Source organism: Mytilus californianus, unplaced genomic scaffold, assembly GCF_021869535.1.
Source record: "Mytilus californianus isolate M0D057914Y unplaced genomic scaffold, xbMytCali1.0.p SCAF_4, whole genome shotgun sequence".
Taxonomy (NCBI): domain Eukaryota; kingdom Metazoa; phylum Mollusca; class Bivalvia; order Mytilida; family Mytilidae; genus Mytilus; species Mytilus californianus.
In genome coordinates, this window is record NW_026262690.1 from 39,420,262 (window position 1) to 39,447,490 (window position 27,229).

Sequence of the window (27,229 nt, forward strand, 5' to 3'; positions counted from 1 at the left end):
GTATATATATATATATAGTAAGATTAAAAAGCACCGAAATGTAAAACAATTCAAACGAGAAAAATCAACGGTCTGTACAAAACAATAAACGGAAAACAAATATGATAGAAGCGATCACGACAAATACTGAATTTCAGGCGCCTGACTTTGGATAGACACATTAAGAATCAATAGATCGAAGCAATAAAATAACTCGCATTAAAAAAAAACAATAGACACAAAGCACTGATATAAGAGTAGTCATCCAATGGTTTTAGTCATTTGGCCTTTTTATAGATCATTTTAGCTGTTCTATTATAGCTTTCGAAATGATAGACAAAACATTAAAATTACCCAAAAATCGTCATTTATTTGCGAAATGTGATATTTTTGATGAAAATAGATAGTGGGTAGAAATTGACATTCTGATCATTTTTTTCCAGTAAGATATAAGACAATGGCTTCATTTTTTAAACTTACAACGCAAACAAATACGGAAATTAAAAAGATAAATAATTGTTATATATAAAATGTTTATTTCATTTCTTAAATTTGTCAAAAAGACTGTTACTACAATTGGTAAAAATATTTCATCTAGCAATAAAATATAAGCTTTATAATAATATAAAATGTCACATAGAAATTGCAAAAACATTTTCAGAGTTTAAAAATATTATCAACAAATAAACATGACCTTGCATAAAAAGAGTTTTAAGGTAGTAGGCCAATAATAAGCTTATAAAACATTACAAACTCATTAATTATATTAATGAAAATAAGGTCTAAATATTATCAAAAATACGTTTTCTTGGTCAAACATTATATTTATAATTAATTTAATTTTTGGTGTTTTAACGCCACTTTTAAGCACCGCTTTTGGGCTATTTCGTGGCGGCCAGTTTTTATTGGTGGGGGAAGCCGGAGTGCCCGGAGAAAACCACCGACCTTCGATAAGAAAACTGACAATCCTAGTCAATAAAGACTGGAGTCGAGTGCACCCGCACGAGCGGGGTTCGAACTCACAACCTCAGTGTTGACTGGCTAGTGATTACAGTAGTAACTCCTTAGACCACTCGGCCACCGAGGCCCCCATTATATTTATATAAATCTTTTCTAATCTGAATTTTTAATAGATGTCGGCTGTTTTAACTTGAAGCTTGTCCTAAATTGCTTATGATTTCAACGAGTTCTGCTTAGCAGCTAAATATAACATTAGGTGACAAAACCGGATGTCAAAAGAATTTTTTATTGTTAAGATTATGTTCTATTCTAGACTCAAGAAAGACGGGTACGGTACAACATGTAATTAATCTTTACCTAACATTTAAACCATGCAAACAGTTACCAATAATTCTTTTTGCTAACTATATTCTCAATTTAGTTGAATATTGTAGGTAATCTTGCCTTTTGATGAACCACGTATTTAAATTATAGTCACACTTATTGCATAACGGAAATAGTTATAAACGGTAAATGAATAAAACATCTTTACAAAGATCCTGCAAAAACGCATTTGAATAGACATTGTTAAATGATAGTACATATAACAACAAACAATAGTAGCAGACTATACATAAAAGCATTGGGTAAGATAGAAATATGTTTTGTTCATGTATTTCCATTTGCTGCTGCCTTGAAAGCTTTTGAGATTTTCACTGCTTTCATTATTTTTGATTTTGCATTTGAAAATTTCTCAATCACAATGTTATTATTTGGATTAATATCTAATTTTGATGGATCTTTTACTAATCTAGCTTTGATAAAACCCTTCATAATGGCTTCACTTATTGGAACTTTTGCACGTGTTAAATTGTGAAAATAGTATCCATCTTCTCTATCTAACAAGCGTCGTGTTAGCGCATCAGTAAAGGACACTTTAATTTTGCGCTTTTGGTCTATTACTCCGTGTACGGCATACGTTTTTGTGACGGTTTCCGCTTCATGTGTAGTATCTGGTCCATCAGAGAACTCAGCAATTACAAGACCACTTTCTATTGCATCAGGTATTGATATATTATCACCATTGTCCATTTTGTAAGTTCCCGCTTTGGTATCAATAAAACCTCTCTTTACTGCCTCTGCAACAGTTATCTCCTCTTCAGTGCTTGGATCCAGCACGGCCTTTACTGTGTACGGTCGGTTTTCTTTTGTCGTCTTAATTGTTATCAGACCATATGACTGGTCCTGTTTTCGTAATCGTTTTCTAGATTGTGTTTGCATTATAACAAGTCCTTCGTTCTGTGCATCGATTAACTTTGTTACTTCTTTTGTAATAGGATTAACATACGTGCCTTCAACTTGGTCTAAAATTCCTTGCATAACTGCCTCTTGAACAGAAATCAGAGAATTTGTCCTCGGATCAACAACCGACTTAATAATCAAGACACTTGTTTCCTCTTCCACGCTTGAATAAATCTGATCAGTTGTTGTTTCCTCTCTGGTTTCTGTTAACTCCTCAGACATCTCATAGGTTTCATCTTCAGGGACAGTTTGCTGAACTGATTGTTGTGTTTGAGTTACTGTTTCTTGGACGATTTCTTCAAAGTCGTCATGTTCTTCTTCTTCAATTGATTTTCGAAGAGGCAATTCACGTTCAGGGAATGGTTCACTTGGAGTTTCTGACAACGTTATACTTTGGTCCGAAATAGAATATTGGTCAAGTTGATAATCTGTTGATGTGTAACCAGGAAGTTGGAGATCTAATGGAGTATTCCAGAATCTACAAAACAATTATTTATTTCGTTAGTATACGCTTGTATAAAAGAAATCTTGTCATTACAGTTTTCAGGTTAACAACCATCCATCGTTTTTGATAAAAAAAAAAAACATCACTGTATAAATAATTGTTTTCATCAAAGACCAGGAGGTTTCTCGTGGTAGATTAAAGCCCTTACAATCGGTATCATGATTGTGTATACTGTTCACAATCGTCTTTTTCCTCTCGATTCATCCATCCCAGAATTACAGGGAATTGTACATGAATAACACCTCGGACTAAACAAGTAGAGCAGGAACTGATAAATATTCCGAGATATCTCAGTTCACTCTTTTTTTGTTTAAGGACAGGCGTGTTGTTGATTAATTTCTGTTGTCATAGAAATAATTTCTGGATCATTGTTATTTATTTTTTTCTTTCTGACAGTGACGTAGTGTTTTTTTTTGGTTTATTTTACTGTTCTATTTCTGATCCATTGGTATCTTCCAACTTTACTTGTAAATGATACTATAAACATATAAATAATTCATACTCTCCTTTAGAATATGTGATGGTGCAATATTTAGATTCCTCAAGATGGCAAAAATACATTTGAGTTGTCTTGACTTCATATGCAGAATATACATATTGAAATACTGGTATAGGGGTGTATTTTTGTGTTTCCTATCCCTCTTTTATTTGTGTTCTCTTTCTCATGAGCATATAAACGTCAGTATTCAAAATTCAGAAAGTAACCTTGTCCGCAAAAGCACTGTATATACACGCATTCCATTATAACTTAAGAAAATAGGAATGTGTTTTGGATAAATATGATAATTGATATCAAAACTTACTTAACAAAATGTGCAGTAGTGATATACTTCAACTGATCCCATTTGTCACACACTAGTAAATATTTCGGTTGTTGAAGAAGTTCTACAACCATTTTGTAAGTCTCCCAGTAAGCCCAGAAATCCTAAAATAAAATTGAAAAAGCTTTGATTCAAGATTTAATTACAAAAGGAATCACATTATTCTTGATAGGGTATATGTTTATCTGAAATATATCACATCATTCTTGATTGGGTATACGTATATCCTCAATCTAAATGTCAACTTCGGTTTTTAAGAAGGAAACTTAGAAGTTGGAACTGTGTAGAACTGTGTGAAATACTTTCTTTCTTTTTTGTGCATACTATTCATGTTTAAAATCTGGGCGTTTAGAACTGCGGTGGATATAAACCATCTTAAACATTCATGGGATGAATAGGGCGCATTAAAGTAGAATAGAATTCTTCTTACTAGTAAAACCTATTTTGGAGAATTTTAGGAATTGTAAGCTCCCTGCATAACGAAAGGTGGTAAATCAACAGTACCCTTATTCAAGTTGCTTTACAAACTTGGTAAAATGAATAGCGGTAGTTATGCATATTCATAAAAAAAAAGGACCTTAGTTTATCGTGAATTTGTTAAAAACTGGTAAAAAAAGAAAAAGCTACATTTCAGAAAGTAGTTATAAATCAAGTCAGTACCAAAGCACTGGCTACTGAGCTGATGATATCCTCGGGATCTGGCAGTACACTGGCAGCGGTACCGACATCAACTAAAAAATGAACTAGATTTTTAGGTAACCTCGGAATTACGTATACTTTGCCATTTTCCTTCTTCTAGTACGTATTTTATTTAATGATGTATATCTATTCACATGACACAGTGTACTTTGAATATGCATACTTCATTTCCCTTTGTTAAACTGTTTCCACTTTTAGAATGAACTTATTTTTGTTTACAAGCATTTTGATTCGTACATCTGTTTTATTGTTTTAAAGTAAAATAAAGAGATGTGATATGATCCACCAAAGACCAAAGGACAAGGTCAACGTACGCTTTCATTTAAAATATTCTATTCATAAAAAAAACCACTTATGATAACTTAATTTTACTGGTAAGGTAAACTGAAAAACACCAGTTTCCTTTGCGGTTATACTTTACCTATTTATTTCATATGACTTATACTTGTATACGTTGCGTGACTAATTTTTTTATGAGGAATTCTTATAAGAATTAAGATGTCGTCATCTCAAATCCAAAATATCTTAGAATAGAATCGATAATTTAGAGTAATTTATCTTCTATCTTCTTAGAAAAAAATAAGAGATTTCACTAAATTAAGAGACTCGTGCCGGTGCACACCCCCAAAATCTACTCTCGATATCTAATTAAAAAAAGTACTGTTAATTAACGAATCGTCACATTATGACAAAGATATAACTTACTTTGTATCTGTTGAGGAGATCATCCAGTGATTTTACTTGAACAACAACGGTTGAAGATACTTCTGAACCTACAACAAATGTAGTCAACGATATTATGACTTGTATATACTAGTAGTCAAGTTAGTGACAGATAAGCACAATGTATCAATTAACGACATCTTGGACACTTATTTATGATCAAGGTTGGTATAAAATGAACTTAATACTATTACATGCCAAATATTTCTAAACTTTGGAATGCGAGTGAACGTGACTGCTTTTAGCATTTCAGTTGCCTATATATCTAATAGTTATGGGAGGTTAAGCTAGCTATCAAACCAGGTTTAACCAAGGTTTCTTCGGAACATGCCTGTACCAAGTCAGGAATATAGCGTTTGATCTAGTCATTTTTATGGACTTCCCCTTTTTAAAATTGCCTTGGAGTTCGGTATTTTTGTTATACTTTTTTATGACGAATAAAAAAATACAAGACTAAAGAAAGTTTATGCTTATGCATACCTAAACAATGAAATCAACAGTAACAGTTTTTGTTTCCAGGTTTATAAATGTCCTTACTTTTGCCTTTCCCTTTAGTGTCATCAGATTCTTCGATAATCATTCTGAGTTGAGACATTCGTTCTTGGAGAAGCTTGAAGTCCCCATAACCATTCCAGTTTCTAATCAGAGTATCTTCAATATTATCTAATATCCCCAATAGTTCTCGTTTGTCTTTCTGACCCATTGACTGCAATGCTCTAATCTGAGGATAAAAGTAATGATGATAGTACTAATTTAGTTTAAATGTCTTATTATTATTTTTCAGAAATTAAAAAAATACTATATAAAAACGCGATTTTGGCAAACATAAAATGGTCTGTGCTTAGAGGAAAAACTGGATTCTTTCGTGCAATAAGTTGTTTAATCCACAATAAAGTTTCAAATTTAAACTTCTTCCAGAATTTTTCCGCGTGATTACACCCAACTTGAGGTATGTTACTTGTCACCTTAACACAATAAGAGCACGGTGACGTGATTAGCACGTTGTTACAATGTTTAATATAGATAATAGCGGATTTACGTAATGAAACGATCTGTTGCCCATGTATCAGGAAATACAGTAATAAGAAACGCGCGATACCGATTGCCGAACGAACGTCACATATTTCTGGAAAATACTTCATACAAAACAAACCGAGTACCACTCAATGGAATGTCAAATATGGTATAATATAAAAAACTCATTAAAACAGGCTTATTATTCGGTACGCAAGACGCACTTTCGTCTACATAAGACTCATCGGTGGCGCTCGAATCAAAATAGCTGGAAGGCCAAATCAGCATTAAAAATAGAAACTACCGAAAAGTTGTAGAGCATTAAAAATCGAAAATACATAAAGTTGAGAACATTTTAATTGAAAATAACGAAAAAAACTCTGAAAGATAAATATAGAACCCTTAAAGCATCTCTTTGAGGTGTCCGTAGGATGTTTGCAAGGTCAAATATTTTATCATTGAAACCATTTTCAAGTATGTCTTACCTCTAAAATATCATCTTACCTCTTCCTCTGTCCAGTCCCTGAATATCAATGTCATGAAGGCAATCATTTGATAGCCAAGACGTTTTATACTTCCAGTCCACAGTGCAAGTAGCTGTATTCGCAATCTAGATATCGAAGACAGAAATATTAAATAAAACAGTAAGTACCATAACAATTGTTATTATCAGTTTTAAGAGGTTTTTTTAGAAAAGTTTATTCTATGCTAAACATTCTACACAAAAAATATATATATACATATTATATATATTTTAATGCAACCCACACTTTGAAAGTATGATGATAACATTGTCTGAAATTCGACAAAAAATCTGACTTTTTGAAGTAGAAAGAATATGAACTCAAAACAGAAATACCTTCTACAACTACTATAATCATTATAATATAAGGAGATGTGGTATGATTGCCAATGAGACAACTATCCACCAGAGTTCAAATGATGCGGATTTAGGTATAGGTCATCATAAAGCAATTTAAAAAGCAAAATCAATGTAAGTACCGATAGAAAAACAATATTTAAAGATTTTTTAACAACGGTGTAAAATTGATTTCTTTTAAGAATAGGTTTTTAAAGGATAATGAGTTTACATGGATCGTGTCTAAATTTCCTGGCTCTATGAACAACATTACTGTAAAAAAAAGTATGTATTATCCCGTTTTTAATTAGAGGTTCAGCACTGCTTCCAAACAAAATCTTTGTATCTTTGAAAGAAGTTAGTAAAAGTTTTATAATTAATTTTAACATTATTATTACTATTATAATAAGTGTAACCTGACTGCAGCATCAATTGCTCTCCCTGATGGTGATGGAATCAGTAAAATTACTGCTGGAACCATTGCAATCTGGTCCCTTTCGTTTTGTACCTAAAATATTCATTTAAGAATATCGAAAGAGATATTAGATAATTAGAAACAATAAGCTAGACGTATTAATTAAAGAATTCTTAACAAAAATCTCATTGTTCCTTTATGTCAAATACTAATGATCATTGATAGATTTCCATAGGTGTATAATCAAAGGAAATTGAAAGTTACAAATTATTTTGCAGTTTTGTCTTTTTTTAAGACGAAGTTTGGTTTGATGTAAACCCTGCTTTAAAAGGGCATTGATTTTTTGGAATATACTTGGTAGCCTGCTATTGCTACCATTCATTCACTCGAATTTTGAAGGTTTTGTTTTGAATTTCAACTTTTTAAACATATGTAAAAAAAAATTGAACTACTGAAAAATGATTGAAATAACCCTTGGATAGACGTGTATGTATGTATGCAAACAAAATTGTGAGTCTGTCATGTACACAGGGATAGATGTATGAAATAATTTTTACTTTCATTACCTTCCATTTATCTCGCTTGCTATTGTCTAATAAGGTAAGCGTCTCTCCTTCGATGAATTCGATCTATAATATAATTAATTATAAGCAAATAGTAATACTGTACTCATATTTAAAAGAAAATAAACGCTAATTTGAAGCTGAATAACAGAATAACAATTATTTATACTTTGTAAGTAAGGCGAAAAGCGGTAACTAAATTGGAAATGTCGGGGTTTATTAATATTTTGGCTAGGTTATAAAAAGTTGACATTTGAAATTTAAGCATTGTTCAAACAAAGGAATGAAAAAAAAAACTGCATTACTGTGTTCATTACTACTTGAAAGTTTTATTTTATGTATTTGAGTACCTCTGATGTCTTGTAATCAGTTAAAGCAATCACTGGTTTAGACTGTTGTAATTTCTCTACTCTGTCTTGTACTGGAACAATGTCCTTTGCACGATCGAAAAGTCTATCAACTTTACTCTGCCACTGTAGGTATGCTAGTAAATGATCCTACAAAAACGTTGAAATCAAACGTTTTATTTCTATTATTTTTATATAATTTCAATTTTTTTTTTTTTTGAAACAATGACGAATAACAAATTTTTCCACATGTTATCTACAAAAGGTAGAAGATAATTCCTTCGTCTGTTTTAGATTAATTTATTACGGAGGGGGAAATCTGGTCTTATTGCATATGAAGTATATAATTATAAATCGCATAGGACAACTTATTTTTAATACATTTAACTTAAATTCAGATTATAATGTACTTGACTTATTTCATTCTCATTTAGTTGATGACTATAATTTGATCAATTTAGTGCATAAAGTTTTAAAATCAATTAAATTGGACCATGAACACAGGTCAAGTGTAAAACTTTAATGCGTTTAATACTCGTGCCGATGACTGTATATGTAACAGGAAATTTAATCTCTATAACTTCCAGTAGTATTTTTTTAAGTATTTCAGGACGCGCTTGTCTCCCATTATACAATAATACTCTAATATTAACATTTTTATTTGCAAATAACACTGATTATTTATTTTGAATAAATATTTGTACAAATAAAATGTTGTTGAAGTATTAGTGTAAATGGTTATTGTTTCCTTTGCGTCTTTTTCCCTGCCATCTATGATATATTCACCACCAAAACATGTGTGGTTAAATGTCAAAATTTTCTAAATGGAAATATCCATGTTCAGTTAACTATATTTCTCTGAAAAACCAATTTTTAAACGTCATTCCGTGCAATGTAATTACATTTTAACTATTTTATATTTAGTTATTTTATCTGCCATCTTTATTTCATTGTTATGTGATAATGAAAATTATAAACATTGTTTTAAAATGTAATACCTTCATTTCATCCTGGATAAAGGCAACATCAGATGAATCGCCTTTTAGTCTTGATCTATCGAAAGATAAATGAATACGTGATAGCGTTGTATTCATCCAGTATTCAACTTCTTCTACTTCATGGAAAAACTAGAAGAAAATAAGATAAAAATTTGATAATAGCAAAACTGTGATATAAACAATAAAAAATAGCAAATATTTATTAAAGAATTATGATACAGATATCCGTGCAAAAATATATTATTCTTGAATAACCACTAGGTAGGTTCGAGTAAAAAAGTCTGGAAAGCCACCAATACAAACAGTTTAGGAGCATAAAAACAAAAATGTTAAAAAGGTTTTAGAACAAGTACTTAATTTATGAAATCAACTACAAACAAACCATGTTATTCAAATCATGCGAGGAATGTTGCTACAAGTATGTATTTAAGAACAGTTGAATCATACATAAGAACTTAGATTATATAATAATTCTAACAACTATATTTTTTTACCTGATGATATGCGGCAGCATTATGAAGATGGACCTGGGAGCACTGTAGAACTGTATCTATCCATCTCCAGTTATTTCGTACGCCAGCAACACAGTTCTGTTTTAAAATATTGCACAGATTTTGTTTTTATGATATTATCCGTACATAAACCTTAATGGAAAGAAGCCTAGTGTTTTATAGTGTATGTTATATCTATTTTGTTGTGATTGCAACTCATATTAAAGTTTGGAGAAAAATAAAAAATCTTACGTTTACCCTGAATCCTTCCCTATACCCTCAGGAGACGCTTACAATATCGACGCACCCGGTCTAGTTCCTTTTGGAGATCATACGATTCCATCAGTTACCTGATCTTCTTCCTTGATTTATAAGATTTGAACATTGGTAAACTACTGCTGCCTAAATCTATACGACCAAATGAATGTCGCGCATATCTATAATCTTAATTTTAATCTTTTTTTTTCAAATATATATTTGAAATGATATTCTATGTGAGGTATAGGTCAAGCGATAGAAACAAAATAAAATAAAAATACGTCTACTGTACAAATATATGAGAATAGACAAAAAAATATACCACACATCAAATTAGAGAACACCCCAAGTCTACACAAGTTGTAATCTAATTTCACACAGATTTCCAAACATCAGATTTCTCAAACAAATATTCCCAATGTGTTTTAACGAGACTGGCAATTACATTTACTTAAGAAGAACGAAAAATTGAGCTATTATACTAGAACTACAAAACCAAACATTTCGTATATTTTCCAAGGGCAAAAAGTAAGGAAGATTAACTACCCTTAAAAGAGTGGTAATATTATAAAATGTTGTGAACAAACCTGAGCAGTCCTTGCCATACTCTCATTACTCTGCAAAGGATTGGCTGTATCTCTATTGTTATATCCTAAGTTGACAAGATGTACGGCTCTTGTGTCAAATTCACTTGCTAGAGTCTGAAAGTGTTAGAAAGCATTTAAAAAAGTGTCTTCTGTTAGCTGTAATCTTTCAAGATGTTTTGAGCAAACTTACTAAATGGTTATAAGGGGAACAGTCTGTATTAATCAAAATAATGGTCTGATAACAAATTTAAGATGTTCCTTTTACTTTTAAAAATAGTTTACAAACGAAAGTGAACCAACGCCTGGTGAGTCTGTAGTACGATAGAGATTGTTGTTATAAGACTCTCTACATCTTATGTTTTTTATCAGTGTTGTTGTTATAAGACTCTCTACATCTTATGTTTTTTATCAAGTGTTGTTGTTATAAGACTCTCTACATCTTTTAAAAATAGTATATTTTCAAACTGAATGGTTATGATAAAAGCAATGAATATATATATATTATTAAACAGGTCTCAAATCTAACTGTAATTTTCATTATTAATTTGGAAAAAGTCATGCTGCTATGGTCTATGTGGCATGCTTTAGAGCAGAGACATATAATACAATGATATTCATTGTATGTCTCTGTTTAAAGTCAATGAATCGAATGGCGCATATAATGGCACATGTAAACCTTCAAGATGTTTTCTACAAAACTACTAAATGATTATAAGGGGGAAAGTCTGTATTAATCAAAATAATGGTCTGATAACAAATTGAAGATGTTCCTTTTACTTTTAAAAAAGTATTATTTTCAAACTGAAGGATTATAATAATAGCAATGAAAATGTATATAGTATAAAACAAGTCTAAAATATAAATGTAATTTTCATCATCAATCTGGAAAAGTCATGCTGCTATGGTCTATTTGGAATACCCTAGAGCAGAGACATATAACACAATTATATGCATCGAATGGCACATATAATCTATACCTCAATTGGATCTTCAAGGGAAGCTACTCCAGCCATCACCTCCATACATGCTGTTCTTTTCGTTGATACTGCCTGGAACGGTTTCAAATTGCGATAATCAACAGAGTAATGTAATGTATATATTGCGCGTATAACATTGGACAACTTTGACCACATATTACTTGTATGTCAAATCCATTTTCAATTGTTCTTACTATAATGTAAATTTATCGAATATTTATATATTTGAAACCCATCAGTACCATAGGAGATAAGGATTAAACATTCATGGTAATGAATCGTTGTCGTTCAATTGATATTTTTATTTGAATAGATAAAGGTAAAAATTATTTCACTTTTCATTATTTGATATATGATCAAGTAACACTTTAATAACACTAACCTTTAAAGAATCATATGCTTCTGATAACTCTCTGGATTCATTTGGAGACAGTTTCTGAAAGGATGAATAAAACATGTTTAAAACATTCTGAATATATATCTACATGTATGTTTGTTTCATATGCAGGTGATTGATTGATTGGTTGGTTATTGCTTGATAACGTCCCGTGACAATTAATTCGTGCATATTCATAACCAGAAACTATTAACAATTAATTAGGCGAGACAATAGGCAGGTTCTGCAAGGTTGGTAGGCAGGGATGAAGGGCAAGAAAATTGGACTACCACTGGAAAACAATGTTATGTTAGATAGAGACAGAAATTTTACCTTGCAACAGTCCACCTACGAACCCGTCAAAAATGTGTTGCAATGATTCTTAAACTGACAGAGAGCGTGGCACTATCTCTATACGAGGCATTGGACCATATGAAGGTGTTCTAATGTTTCACCATGTATTGTTTTCTTTTATTAAATGATTTACAGCAGTGCAGTGATAGACAACTCATAAGTTTTACTCCGAGCTTTTATGACAAAGATGGGAATGTATTGTGGAAGTATAATCTGATTGCAGACATTTCAAAGAATACTAAAGTTGCATACCGATGTTAAGTAAGAAATCGTAAGTACAGGTTTAAAACGAACAAAAATACCCTAAACGGATTGACGAACAGGTGCGTTGACAAAACAAGAATGTATGCTTACATCACCCGTCACAGGTAATAATTGTGTGGGCATATTTTAGTTATGACATGTAACGTTTGAGAGCATCTTAACCAAAAACCGAACTGCTATTAACTGTAATTTGAATTCTGCCTGAAGAAGGTGCAACTTTTGTTTTAATTTATTAAAAATATAGTCGTAATTTATGATTTGAAAGAAACCAGCGGGTGGACCCTAGGGTTTGACAGATCACCAGCAGCTGTACCAGCCCAGTAGTAGTCAGGTTAAAAATTACATAAATTTTCTTACATGTTTGGCTACAACTTTAGAAATGGTTTCATTATAGTTGTTGATGTTTTGTTGTTTGAGTTTCTGAAGTCGAGCTGCTGATAATACCCCATCTTTCGACTGTCCAAAAGATGCTGACTGTAGTTCTCCCTACAAAAAAGTGAAATGACAACGTCGTTATTATGCTCTCTTGGTGAAAAAGAACCGGCTTTTACTATCGTATTTAAACTAAGGTACAATTTTCCAATAGTAGAAATATGTCAGTTAATAATTTCGGACGCATTAAATTTATAAAGTTCTTTTCATACTGTACATAAAAATGTATACATAGCAACAGTGTAGATAAAATTGAGACTTAATAACCTTATAAATCCTTCTGGATGTATGTTCTGATAAAAATGTTTAGTATTTCTTTTACGACCCTTTACATAAAAGACACTCAAATCAGGTCGTTTGATGTAAAAGAATGAATTTATCTTGTACCTGTTCCTGCAGCAGCCAGTCCAGACAACTGTGGAGGTCCTCCTGGGACATTTTCCTCTGTAAGACAAATATCGAAGTGGTAATTAAATTATCAAAATTTTATTCAAAATTACTTCAATTGTTCTGCATATTTTTGCAAACGGGATTTAACAGAGATATAAGTTATCGAAGTTGAACATTGTAAATTTGACAACTAATTTGATGTTAAAATGTGTATTCCAGAGTACTATTATCATATACATTTATTTTTAAATTCTTTATTATAAGTTTATGAATATGCACAAAACTCGATAATAATATTCAAGAAAAAGGCATAATAACGACACTAAATACGCATATAATTAAAACGTAAATGAAAAACAAGGTCTCCATCAATTTGAAAAAATAAAAAAAATCGTATTTAGATAAATGATTATTCTGGTCGAAGACCTGACCAATAAAAACATTTGCTAAGCACTTTTATATTCATACACTGCTAAATATTTGAAATGTAATAAAAAGCTTTACCAGACAGGCAAGCCAACATGCCGAGTACTTCCGCATAATGCCCAGTTTTTGTACCATTACTTACAACACGACATAGACAGTATAGAAAGAGTTCAAAGAAGGGAGGATTGTTTAATAACCAATAAATACAGAAATAGCTTTGGTAGCATGTAGCATCACCTGGGATGATGCAGCCTCTCTGACAGCAGAAATGATTCACGGTAAATCATGTTATAAAGAATAGAACATAAACAAGTTGCACAAAAGAAGACGAACAGAACATTCAAAGTCTTACAGTTTCCTAATTCCAACCTGCAAAACTCAGTTCATAAAGAAGTTTTTCCAAGAACAATAACCGATTGGAACAAACTATCTGAAAATATCACAAATAGCACAACAGTAGACTTTTCCTAATCTTCAATCTCAAAACATCGATATTAAATTCCACTTAACATATGAAACCTATTGCTCATTTGTTAAACTCATTTTCCTTTATTTCAAATCTTAAATAATTTATCTATGGGCGTAACTGGTTTCAATTTGTGGTAGGTTTGATAAACATTCAAAACTGCTAAAACAAAACCGGTTTAAAACCTGGTTTTAAACCAAACCATACACCATTTGAAAAACCTGAACCTGAAACTAGTTTGAATTCAAAAAATCGTTCTATGTCTTGTTGTAAGTAATCCTCCTGAAACATAATCTTCAATTAGTTAAAGGTTGTCACTATATGATAGAAGCTTATCTTTAAAAAGTTGGATATTGCATAGATTCTCATGCAACCAAATCAACAAGGCAATTACAGGAAAATCACATATTATTATTTTCTGTCTTCTTACTCCTTTTCCCCTACTGAAGTAATATAAAATATCGATTTATTTCAAATAAGTTGTCATATTTCAACTTACCTATCCTATAAGTGTGTGCATTCCAATGAAAATGACTATTAAAGTCTTTATACAACTCAATTTCAAAAACTCTCTTAAGTATTGGCTTTTTTCTTCTCCAAATATGCATAGAGCTTAATTTCAATATTATCTATGTATGTTCTCATATATAAAGATATTAAATTAATTTTTATAATCGTCAAGTTACTTATTATGAATGTTTGAATTGATTTTACACAAGAATACAACATACATAGACTTTTTGTAGGTAGTTTAATTTAACATGAACATTTCGCTTTCATGATTTGAAATACTGAAATGCAATATTTTCACTTTTGAACGTAAGCTGTAATTTATATGTTTAAATATTTCAAATATATAATCTCTATTTATTTGCAGGTGTGTTCACCTATTTATTGAAAGTAAATATAATACAGTATACCCAGTGATTCAAGTGGATATCTATTACTTTAAAGGCGTATTTATAGATTATTAAATGCTTCAAACAAGCCGACAAAATTTATGCTGGGGATTTGTGTAGGTTTCTGTTTTGTGTTTTTCTTCAAATATGGCTCGAATATATACATGTATGTTGTTAGGTTTCAAAGAAAATCTTAAGAAAGTAAAAATATATCAGTTTGATTCATATATGGACATAGACTTTAAAAAAAATAAAATCTGCTTTACTCAGGCTCGCCATTCAGTTAAAAATAAACTAAAATTAAATATATTCTTTACCAGATCATTTCGAAATTAAAAAAAATATTTGAAGGATAGAGTTTACTGCATGTCATGGCGATTAATGTGTTAAATCTATATAGAGTCTATGCTTAAGGACGATAAGAAAGCTGCAATCATAATGTTGATATTTTGTAATTGCTGTTAGTAATGAAATCAAACCTAAGTCAAATTGATTTAACAGGGGAAAATAATGAGATTGTCTAGTATATGAAATGATTGTTCGATTGATCGCTTTTTATCGTCCAGAGACAAATATTCACATGCAGTAAGTGCGATAACGTGTCGATGTTATATGATAATAAGTCCTGCTTTGTACTAGTAGACTGACACGCTGATTCAGATTCCTTTAACATTCTAGCTAAAAAAGAAACCTGTTCCACATGGAGACTTGTCAGCCTAGCCGGACTTATTATTCTCACTCCATCGTGACCAGTGTGTGTTATTATCCTGAATGCTGCGTACTTGTGTGAATAGGCAGCAAATATATAGTATAAGGCTAGTTTGACCTGGTAGGTCATCGAACCCACTATTTCAAAACCTGAGATGGGCATGCAACCAAGAGACAAACAACGCGGTAAAAATGAAATTAATCATTCTGATTATTTGTGAAATATAAATAAGAAGATGAGGTATGAGTGCCAATGAGACAACTCTCCATCCCAGTCACAATGTGTAAAAAGTAAGCATGATAATAATACTTTATTCCAAAAGCAAATACAGCTTATAGGATACTTACACATAATGATAATAATCTTATATAAGAAAAATTTTTACAAAATAAACTCTTTTTTTTCAACAAACGAACCCCACTTCCATGTATGCATTATTGATCCACACGTTCAACTGCACGGTACATTTCATTAATCTGCTCGTGACAATGTATAAGAAATCAAAATACTAATAATAAGAGAGAGTAAATTAAGAGAACAGAACAGAAGAGTGAAAAAGCTAAAAGTATCAGAAATGAATAAAGAATACAGAAAGTAATGACAAATTATATACAAAGAAAAAGCTTGCAAAATGTATGCTGACAAAAGCAAGCAAACGTAATGCACTCTAAGAATTTGTCAAACTGCAAACATAAAGCACCACACTCATTATTAGAAAATAAAATAAACATAACAGAAAAGCCATGGGTAAAGCTCAACAATGCAATAAAAAGCTTTAAAACAATACCTATAGTAATAAATCATAAGGATTCGTGCGATATTAAAATAAAAATGTGCCTGGAAAATATGAAATTTGCTACGTATTATTAGACGAAATTAGTGAGGAATTCTATGAACGTGCACTATATCTGCGAATTGCTATGGTTATCTAGTGAATACAACTAACACTATTGATGTTAAACATAGACAAGAAAGCAGGGCCTACAACACCTAGAACCATTTTGGTACATACGGTCTGTACAAATCTTGATGTCATCACTATTGGATCTGGATGAACATGTATTGGTTTTGGACGATTTCGTTTCCAGCACATGCAATAGCAAAGTAAAATCAGCATCATCAACCCTAGCACGAACAAAAGCCAGGAGAGCCAAAAAATTTCTACCATCAAACCATTTCCAGAAAACAAGGGTGGGATTTCCAAACATGTGTATTCCATGATACTGGAATATTCTAAGATGATTTATGACTGAAACAAACAAACACTTTTATCACATTTGTTGCAAATACATGTTTTAATGAGAGTGTGAAATTAGTAATGACATGTTAAGCAGGCAATCACTCTTGATATTTTTTCTATACATGAGAGAATAAGTACAAAATTAATCATACTGGAAAATCTACTCTTCCATTCCTATTAATGCTAATCTATAGCAATCAGCATGTCCGTCATTGCGTCCGTCACAAATCGTTTCCACTCTCTAACTTTTAAACTCCTAGCAGTTTAGTGATGAAACATGACATGCTTATTCACTGCTACCATAAGATGTCGGGTACAAGGAAAAAACTGTACACCGAGAGTCATGGTCAACTGGGTTTAACTAAGTCACCTCTGTCCGTATGTACAAAATCGTTTCCGCTCTCTGACTTTTAAATCCCAGGGGTGAAACTTGGCATGACAAATCACCGCTATTAAAAGATGTTTATCGAATACAGAAGAAAACCCTATACCGGTAGTCATGATCAAAAACTTAGTTCTACTTAGCCACCCCTGTGCATATGTACAAAAAAAAATTCCGCTCCTTTACTTTAAAACCCCTTTGAGTTCAGTGATAAATCTTGGCACGATTATTCACTACTACCAGAAATTGTGTCCTGTACATGGAAGAAAACAGTATGTTGATGTTCATGGTCAAAAAGTTGAATTTAGAAAACCGAAATTGAATCCCAAATTACTCATTTACTGGCTGCGGGGCCCTCTGTAATGGCTTCTATCACTATCCTTTAGTAAAACTCTTATTAGAAACATTCTAATATCTCAATAATAGTTTGCATATATCAAATTGATAGGGTTTCCAAAAAAAAAACAAGTCGATAAACCAAATTCTGTACGAATAAGAGAGAAGTTTTATTATACATTTGTTAACCAACTATTGAAAAAGATGTCAAGGGATAAAAGTGTTGAATGTTTTGTCTATTTTATTGAATATTCTTTATAAAGGTATATCCATAGCTGTAAATAATTATATCTCGTTTAAAACTGGTTTAAGTTATTTGATACCACACCCTCAGAACAAATTTAATATGCATGGTATTTTATCAAGAAATGTCGTTCAAATCACGCGGCGTCGACAAAAATTAATCAATTTTATGCATAAATTGTACTTTTACGAATCTCTTTTCCTTTAAAGTATTGTGGTTTCATAAATATTTAGAGTATCTTCTTTTATATAACAGGTAAATTTCATGTTTGAGAGAATATCGCATTGCACGAACGATTATAAATCAGAAAACAAAAAGTTTGCAATTTTTCTATTTACCGCACGTTGAATAAACTTACTGCATTCCAATAGACCTTTAGTAAAATTTATTATTCTGTTGACCACAAAAAGGTACATGTGCATGTAAAAGTGATGTTTTGCTAAATTTAAAAGCATTGAAGCCTACGCTCGTCTAAATCAAATATGAATAATTGTCCCCATCAGAAAAGTTTCTGATATCTAAAAGCACATGGCATGAACTACGAAATAAAGATGTTTTAATCAAATCTATGAAATATGCTACAGAAAATTAAATGCACGTTCAATAAACTATTACGACAATTCATGAAACAAAAATCAACTTGCATAACCCTTTCCATTGTCTTTGTTTGATTTAAATATAGCCAATGAGACAGCAAGCCACCAATTCAAGGATATCACCAAAACATTTATAAGATAGTCGGCTAATTTCAGTACATGTGACACGGGTATGTGTGTGTGTGTGTGTTTGTGAGTAAACACCAGAGGTATTGATTAAAATCAGCTGTGTAAGGGAATGGTGTGGCGATAGTATTGAAATAACAAACAGTAAGTTAACTAATTTCCATAACAAATATGGCGTAAATGTTAACATGAATTAAGCGTATATAAATGGAATATTACATTGTACAACTTTCGCAAAACTATGTTAATAAGGTATACTGCTGGCTTACATTTTATATAATTAACTTTATGATTTAGGTCTACAAATATGTTTTTTTTTTTACTTACTACTAATATGCGATTGATCCTCTTATAAATAGCTTATGAAAAACTATAGTTTAATCTCCATTATAATAGCGTCTGCAGTGTACTAATCTTTAGTCACAGTGAACTTTAACATTTAAACACAGGACATTTTATTGGCGGGTAGGTACATTCATTTAAATACCTTAGGTTAACCGGCTGTATGGGTTGTTGGTCATGAATGAAATTAAGTAAATTTGTCACAGTTATTACGTAAGATATTCAGATTACCACTAGTTATAGAGGTTTTACTCGTTGATATTTGATTGATTTTTTTTTTTCTTTTTTCCATTATTAATAATTGTCACTTTTAATATCAAACATGTAATAGTTTACGTAGTACGAGTGGATCAGTTCTCTGTTGTTGTTGTAGATTGCATATATCGATTTCATTTCTTTGCTGACTAAACCATAATAAATGATCGGGTATTGAATGCATGGTTTTCATCTGTTAAAGAGCTGTTGAAATATTCTTTTTTTATGGTTTAAGATTGTTTCCAGAGGCAAAATATGCGCAGTTCTCCACTAAGATAGTTTCTATATGTATTTTGATAATTTTATGTCACAATTAATTCACCGCTTAAAAAGCAACTTTGGATCATCCTGCGACTCTTTTCACAAAAAAATCTTGCGATAAAAATTGATCGTAAGTTATACTGTCTGAAATGTGTATGACTTACGAGTATTTTTACTCTTAAGTTTTTTTTGTGAAAAGAGCCGCAGGAATTCCATGAACATAAAATTTGTTGAAAATGAAGTTTAAGGAATAATTTTAACGTTGTTATAATACTATAAAATTGAGAATGGAAATGAGGAGAGTGTAAAAGAGACAACAACCCGACCAAAGAGCAGAAAACAGCCGAAGGCCGGGATGTGAGAGTGACAGCACTTAAAAGTTTTACTTCAGAAAATTAACGGGAACAATAATAAGCATACCGCGCTCTTTTTGGAAAACTATGATGACGGTTTCAAAACTGACTGTGCATTTATTGTTTTTATTCATCTGATATCTTGACAAAATCAGGATTTAGCCTTTATTTCATGTGGAATGGTCAATGTAATTGGCAACTCCACTTGATATCCTAACTTACACTAATGTGTATATATTGGTTTACTTGTTTCTTTTTGTTGAATTGCCTACATTACCAAACAAGTCTATTGTTAAATTAATTATTTTGACAAGGTTGGTGGTTGATGAATTATAGAAAACATCCCACACTTTCATACAAAGGTAAAATAAGACTTGCATATTATATATGTAATTTACCTGCTGATTTAACACGTATGCAGTGTTTGAAGGTGAAAATTATGTATTCATTTTTTGTCGAAGATGTTTTGAACATTAGTTATGATTAAAAAGAGATAGTCACATGTTTTAGCAATGTAAACCATACACATTCAGTTTAAACTACCAGACTGAGGAAATTGCTTAATTAAATTAACCTGCCACATATAATAGTTTCTATAAACTGTATGGTAGGACTGTACTGAAACTCTATGATTAAAAAGATATACGATTTGTACTTTTGTTTTGTTTTTCATTTTGTTAGTTATTTTATTGTTAGAGCAAATCTGATGGGTCAATAAGCCCTTTGATTTTTGCAGTTTGGTCAAATGTTGTGTTGTTATATAACTGTCCCATGTTAAGAGGAGGGAAGACCAATCACATCGAAAAAGTTTGAAATATTCACTACGATTATTAATTTTTAAATAACTGAAAACCCAAAGTACAAGTGATTTACAGTCACAAAACTAGTGTGTTTTTTTGTTGAGTTTTTTTTTGCAAAAAGACGGTACATCCTGGAGTATTCATGTACCCGAATGCACCTTTTGCCAAAAAAAAAAAACCCTAAATCTATTACATGTGACTATATGGAAAAGTGAAACTTACCCTCTGTTTATGTTCAAGCCAGTTTAGAAACCAATTGGCATTGTCTCGGAAATAAAACCAAATGATAACTACAGTCAGCATTTTGAAGTCACTTTCAAACGGTATTTAAACCATGGCATTCATTATGTATGACGAAAATCATCGAGTCGAAGCCACTTCCTTTTTATAATGGCAGAATTTATTACATAATCAATAGGGGAACAAGCAGACGACAACTTGCAACACCTCAGTCCGTCACTTTAAACAAGGTCCTGGTTAAGTTTTCGTCATTTAAAATGTTATAACCGGATTAGATTGTTACGTATCCAAGCATTCAGTCACTGCATGACAAAATATTTTCATGAAGGTACACGAACTGTGAAGACAACCCACTCTTTCCATCCTTGTAATCGATGTATGTGAATGGTTGAGTTGATTCCAAAGTCAAATCGCAAACTATGAAGCATATAAATGTACTATTTCATTAGGATCTATTTATATGTTATTTATTTGCCTTACCTTCGTAACCTTGAGCATTACTTTTAATTCATTTAAATATTCAAAGCAGTATTGATAACATTTACTTTGTATACTTCTAGCAAATCATTGTTTTAAAGTACAAAACATGATTTAAACGTGGAATCGAGTATATTTAAAAGCATCAATCAGAAAATAAGTGAATTTGGATAGATCTGAGATGAACCAAATGTTGAACTATTGCATTGATACCAATAATAAAAAAAGACATTTAATAAAGTTGGTATATAACCTTTGTTTTGAAACAAAGAGATTACTGTTTTATCAGGAGTAGCAGTATCGTTAAGATTCAATTGACAATATTAAGATCTAATCGTAAAAGTATAAATTACAATGTAGTTTTTTAAGGTTTTTTAATATGAGCAATTTTAGTTACAGGGTTTGAAAACATCAACGAAAGCGTATGATGGACAGAAACAATATAAATTATCATCAAACATTTTTACTGCCGAAATATCGATTTCAATTTTAACCTTGCTCGACGTTTGCTTTTCAGAGGCGGATTTAGGGGGTGCCCCCCCCCCTTTATGGAGCTTCATTTATGATTAATCCAGACTTTTCACCGGTTCCACTTCAAATGATGTCTAGTTTGGTCCCCCCCTCCTTTTCAAAATCCTGGATCCGCATGTGCTTTTGATTTTTACTTTACTCGACATTTCAACTTTATGAGAATTTATACATTTCACTAGGAAAAGTACTTAGTTTATATTAAAATTCTCAAGATTTCGACTTTTATAAATCTTGTAGATTTGACTTCTGACTTTTTAAAAATCTTGTAGATTGGACATTCGACAGGGATTTGGGTATAGAAATGGTAGGTTGATTAGGAGTTTTAAAAAATCGAGTTATTTTGTCGATTCAAAATCAGCTTAAGATTAAAGGTGTAAAAAATGTGTCCTGAAGTCAAAATATATTTCACGCACGTCTACGCAAGGTAAAAAGCTTGTGTGTTTTAATAGAAAACAGAATTTTTTCAGTCTCATTAAGCTGTTATCAGTCCAATTTAATCCAAATGAAAACAGTGAGTTAATAATGTCAAAATATGACCGATCTGCCTTTTTTTTGTACATTAAACGTCTATTTGATCATTTTAAGGCCGGATTTGTCTACCTCACAAAATCTTGTTAGGCACTATAACATACCAAACAATTTTCCTTCAAAGATTTTATCGAATGTAACTTTTTAAACCAGTAAATGAATAGTTCGCCTAGACTTTGTCATCTTTAAAATTTTAATGACCATAAATGTTTGTCCTGCTGGCTATGTTTTAATGCTGGTTACACATTTTTATCAGATACGCTATTTTGATGGCTATTTTACATTTTATTATGTTTAAATCGCTATTTGATTATAAGATTATTCTTTGTAATGGGTTCATGGAGTCATGTGAAATCGTCTGTTAATCACAATAATACTAAAGTGATAGCCTCCTTTCCTTACCGTGTTTACCATGATATGATCAATAAAATAGCCAAGTTTGATTCTACTTTGATCTAAATAAATATATAAATGACAAAGAATTTTAAAACTTTCAAACGACAATGGATGTGTATAAAATGTATGTCCATATTTAATTATATCTTTGGTTAGTAAAGATTAGTTCCCGACTTGATATTGTAAGAAAAGTATTATACAGTTTCAATTTTAGCAATGGACTGATGTGAACATTATAGACTGTGTGTAGAATGCTACATACTATGACAAGAAGAATGCTAACACAAAAAACCCAGCTAAACTTATTATTCTTTAAAATTGCAATAACAGGAAAAAATGACAAAATGTAAACAGATTGGGCGATTCGAAGAAATGACCTCTATGTAGCTACATGCTTATGAATACCATTAATGAGTATTCTTTTAATATTTCATCAAACATAATCGATTTGAGTAAACAAGAAATACACATTCTAATAAAGATTTTTCATAAAAACCTCTTAGCTGTTTATTGTGCTAGACCAGTATTTGTATAGTCTTGTTTTATATGTTAAAAAGAACAACTATTGAGTTAACATTTGAGGGTTAACATTTGAGGGTTTGTAAAACATATCATCTCTATATTACTTTATAGTTTTTACGGAGTGATAACAGCTATAGCTAGACATAACTTATATAATCAATAAAATGTGCCCAGCTTGGAGCAAAAGTACAAAATAACTTAATACCATTAAGCATGCACTAAGTCATGAACTAGTACAACAGAACTTAATACGATTCACTATGCGCCAAAGCATAACAAAGCAAACAGCATATGGGCTTACCATAAACCAAAACTGATATACTGATCGTCCTCTGGTATGGTAGGAACACATTTCATATTCTGTATAACATGATAGACACGCTGTTTCCGTATCAAAAAGTCAATACATACAATTTTAGATTTTAAATTTTACCTGTTAAATGACAAGCCACCTTGTTATACCTTTCCAGTTCAAAAGAATGGCTTAAAGCTTTCAATGAGCATTGAAGCCTTTCCCGCAATGTCACGTGTTTTGCAAATATAGTTTCTGTATTCAAATGCAAAACACATTTTTTTAAAGTAAAACCATTTAAAATGAAAATGTGTAATTTATTTTTCATTTAAATACAAGATTTCTTTTTCCTCTTTAATAATTTTATTGAGAACATTGTGTACTGAGGCAACGTTTTTATAAAAAAAAAAAAGGAGATGTGGTATGATTGGCAAAGAGACAATATTATCAACCAGAGACCAAATAACGTTGAGTTTATCAACATGTTTAATATGTTTGTTATATTTTGAATATGAAACAGATGTCTATCCAAAAGTAAATAGTTTCAAATCCATTTGGCTGTTACTTTAAACAGGCTTTAGAAAATGGAAAAGGCAAAAAATATGGTGGCCGGTTAATTAAACATTTTTTTCTTTCCGATTTCCCGTTTTCGCGTTTACGCCCTATAGAATATGAAGGGCGAAAACGCGAAATGGCCTTAACCGGCCACCATAAAATACGGATTTCAAGAATGTACCATCTCCCTTTTTGTTTTACAGATGTTAGATACCTTTGTTAAGGAACTAATAAATATATGCTTTTGCTAAACATATAGTTGTTCACATCCATGTCTTTTAGTATTTGGTGGATATTCATCAGATAATTTTATTGGTCCTAAATCAAAAACAGAATTATACAAATCAAGTTTTTCTTTTAGTGGTCCAGAAGTGTGGAATTCACTATCCAGTGAAATTAAAAAATCAAAAACTATATCTGCATTCAAATAAATTCAAGTCATTATATTTTTAAAAGTGTGAAATTTATAAGTTAAGCCACAGTGTATACTATAGGTGTTTTTTTATTTTGATTGTTGTTGTTATTTTTGTGTATATATACACTAGTAGATTAATTATGTTTTATTCGTGAAGTTGATATTGTATGTAGAGAGCCTTATTGGAAATTGGTTTAATCCAAATGAGTTACTCTCTTTAAATAAATATATTATTATTATTATTATCATTATACCACATATCCTTATTCTTGTATATCAATAGTATGATATGTGATGTTGATCTGTTAAAACCCTTTTCTTCGATAAAACTTTCTACAAAACCAATTTGACTCGGCTAAGGCTTTATTTCCCAAGTAACCACCTCAATATAATATCAACGGACCGAACTCGATAAACCAACTGATAGGTGTGAGAGATTAAGCATAAAGTTTTAACATTCATTTGGTTTTTGCTTTCTACTAGAATAGCTACACACCTCTCTTCCATCAGGGCTTGGGTTAAGTGAAAAATACAACTGACTTAGTTATGTGGTTTGGGACCTTGAAAAATATTCGTGTTCATTTTTTATAATTTTGTGCATTGGGACTTTTGTCCCTATTTAGATTGCAATGGATATGCAGGGAAATAAAATTAATCAAAAAAAATAACTTTATATTACTACTGTTCATCTTGATGGTCATCTTTCACCAACCATCCATTTATTTTTGAAGACAAACAATTTGTATTTTGCAAGTTTAATGTTGTTTTATATAATTTAGTCAAAATAGATATAAGTAGATGCGTGCGGACCTGAAATGATACCGAGAGATGGTTGTTGCGAGTCTATGTTACTTTTATCAAACTTTGATAAATTGCATTTTGTCGATTGTATCATCGTAACTCTTTAGTGAATAGCTATTTAAATGCACATACTATTATAAAATTCTAATCTAAAACAATTTTTATACCACAATCTACATCCCATACAGAATCGCCCCAGATGGAATATTTAATGACTTTATTATAATAGTCCACTGAAATATGAAATAAGGTATCAAGCTTCATAACTATTAGATATGCTTGGTCTCAATGATTTATGTTTTTACACTTACATCAAGGAATAAGGTAGGTTTAGGATTTATCATTTCTGGTCTCGTGTAGATAACATTATGTCAAACGAAAACCGGTTGTGTCTAAAGGGTAATAATCTATGAATCTATGAATTAAAAGTGACGAATTTAACGCCAATGAGACATCATCAAACAAAACATGCAATCAAAGTTTAAATCTAAGGAACTATAAGCACACTCCCTTGTGTTAGATAACCATAAAACACTACTGTACTCTAGTGAAAGACTAGTATTAGTATAGCGTACGGTATCAAGAAAACACCAATAAATCAAGTTCAAGAGAATTGTAAGCCAAAAACTGTGCGATTAAAGTCTTGCAAAATTGAAGGAAAGCATTGAATCGTGTCCATAATCATAAAAAGTAAATGTATACCATTTAAAACATTATATTATTATAAATATCGTATAAGTTTATTGAAGTCACCTGAAGGATTAAGGCTCCTTGGTCTCTATTTTTTTTTGCGATGCAATTATGCTGCAATTTGAATATAGAGATATGTCATCATTTCTATGAAGTTCAGAATTCGTTGGTATTTCATAATAAATTCTAACATGCATGCTAGGATTCAAAAATTATCTCAAGTCTAGAGCATTCCACGACATTAATGGCTGCATCACGGTAATTTAGTGAAAGCAGATATCACAAAACGAAATACTATTTTTTTTATTTTACATATAAATATGAAATTACTTTATTAATTAGCAAAGGAAAATATATCACTTGAAGTACTTATATATTGTTTGTTAGATATAAATGGAGTCCCCTATGTTAAGTAGACTTACGTTTGGTCCGGGTGTTCAAGTCCGTCAGATAAAATACAACTGAAGTGACGCATTTACCAAACAAATAAACCTTGAACAAACATTTAAATGATAATGCAGTTTTTTGTTGGATGTTATTTATATGTATGTATTTCTATTGCAAAGGTGTGCAGAATAACAAATCGTATATGGCTGGGGTACTGTTAAAGGTATCTCACATTTTCATTATTGTTTTTCTGTTTTTCTTGCCGTAAGACGGCTGGCTTTTTTAAAAGTACAATTTTTTGTTCTTGCTTAAAAGTTATATTTCTTATATAGAATATTTCCGTTAGAAAGTTTACGTTGTAGGTTGAAATATTCGATTTGACCAGACATACATATTTTTGTTATATAGAAGATGTGGTATGAGTGCCAATGAGACAACTCTCCATCCAAGTCACAATTTGTAAAAGTAAACCATTATAGATCAAAGTACGGAATTCAACACGGAGCCTTGGCTCACACCGAACAGGAAGCTATAAAGGGCCCCAAAAAATGACTAGTGTAAAACCATTCAACAAACGACACTGAACACCAGGTTCCTGACTTAAAAGCCAAAAACAATTAATAATAAAAAAATCATGCATCAGAGACTAAAATCAACTAAAACACAT

The 27,229-nt window shown here is 31.3% G+C and overlaps 1 protein-coding gene and 1 long non-coding RNA gene across 14 annotated transcripts in view; one reads left to right on the forward strand and one right to left on the reverse strand.

Annotated features, from left to right (window-relative positions):
* The window catches only part of LOC127738023 (uncharacterized), a 160,279-nt gene that overhangs the window by 89,377 nt on the left and 43,673 nt on the right, over window positions 1-27,229 (forward strand). The gene's annotated exons all lie outside the window — the stretch shown is intronic.
* On the reverse strand, window positions 496-26,689 carry LOC127737999 (uncharacterized). Of its 13 annotated transcripts, none has more exons than XM_052248986.1 (17): window positions 26,598-26,677; window positions 16,806-17,042; window positions 13,291-13,347; window positions 12,829-12,957; window positions 11,860-11,913; window positions 11,478-11,549; window positions 10,501-10,614; window positions 9,659-9,754; window positions 9,165-9,293; window positions 8,170-8,316; window positions 7,823-7,885; window positions 7,258-7,349; window positions 6,487-6,592; window positions 5,506-5,689; window positions 4,951-5,018; window positions 3,529-3,650; window positions 496-2,698 (listed from the first exon to the last, which is right to left on the reverse strand). In XM_052248986.1, exons 2-17 carry the CDS (start codon window positions 17,010-17,012, stop codon window positions 1,588-1,590), a joined length of 2,751 nt encoding a protein of 916 aa, XP_052104946.1. In that variant the 5' UTR covers window positions 17,013-17,042; window positions 26,598-26,677; the 3' UTR covers window positions 496-1,587. The 13 variants fall into 13 exon arrangements, with proteins under 13 accessions (XP_052104946.1, XP_052104953.1, XP_052104948.1 ...); XM_052248993.1 differs by lacking the exon at window positions 16,806-17,042 and adding an exon at window positions 26,239-26,289 and having other exon boundaries at window positions 26,598-26,664; XM_052248988.1 differs by lacking the exon at window positions 26,598-26,677 and adding an exon at window positions 26,239-26,262.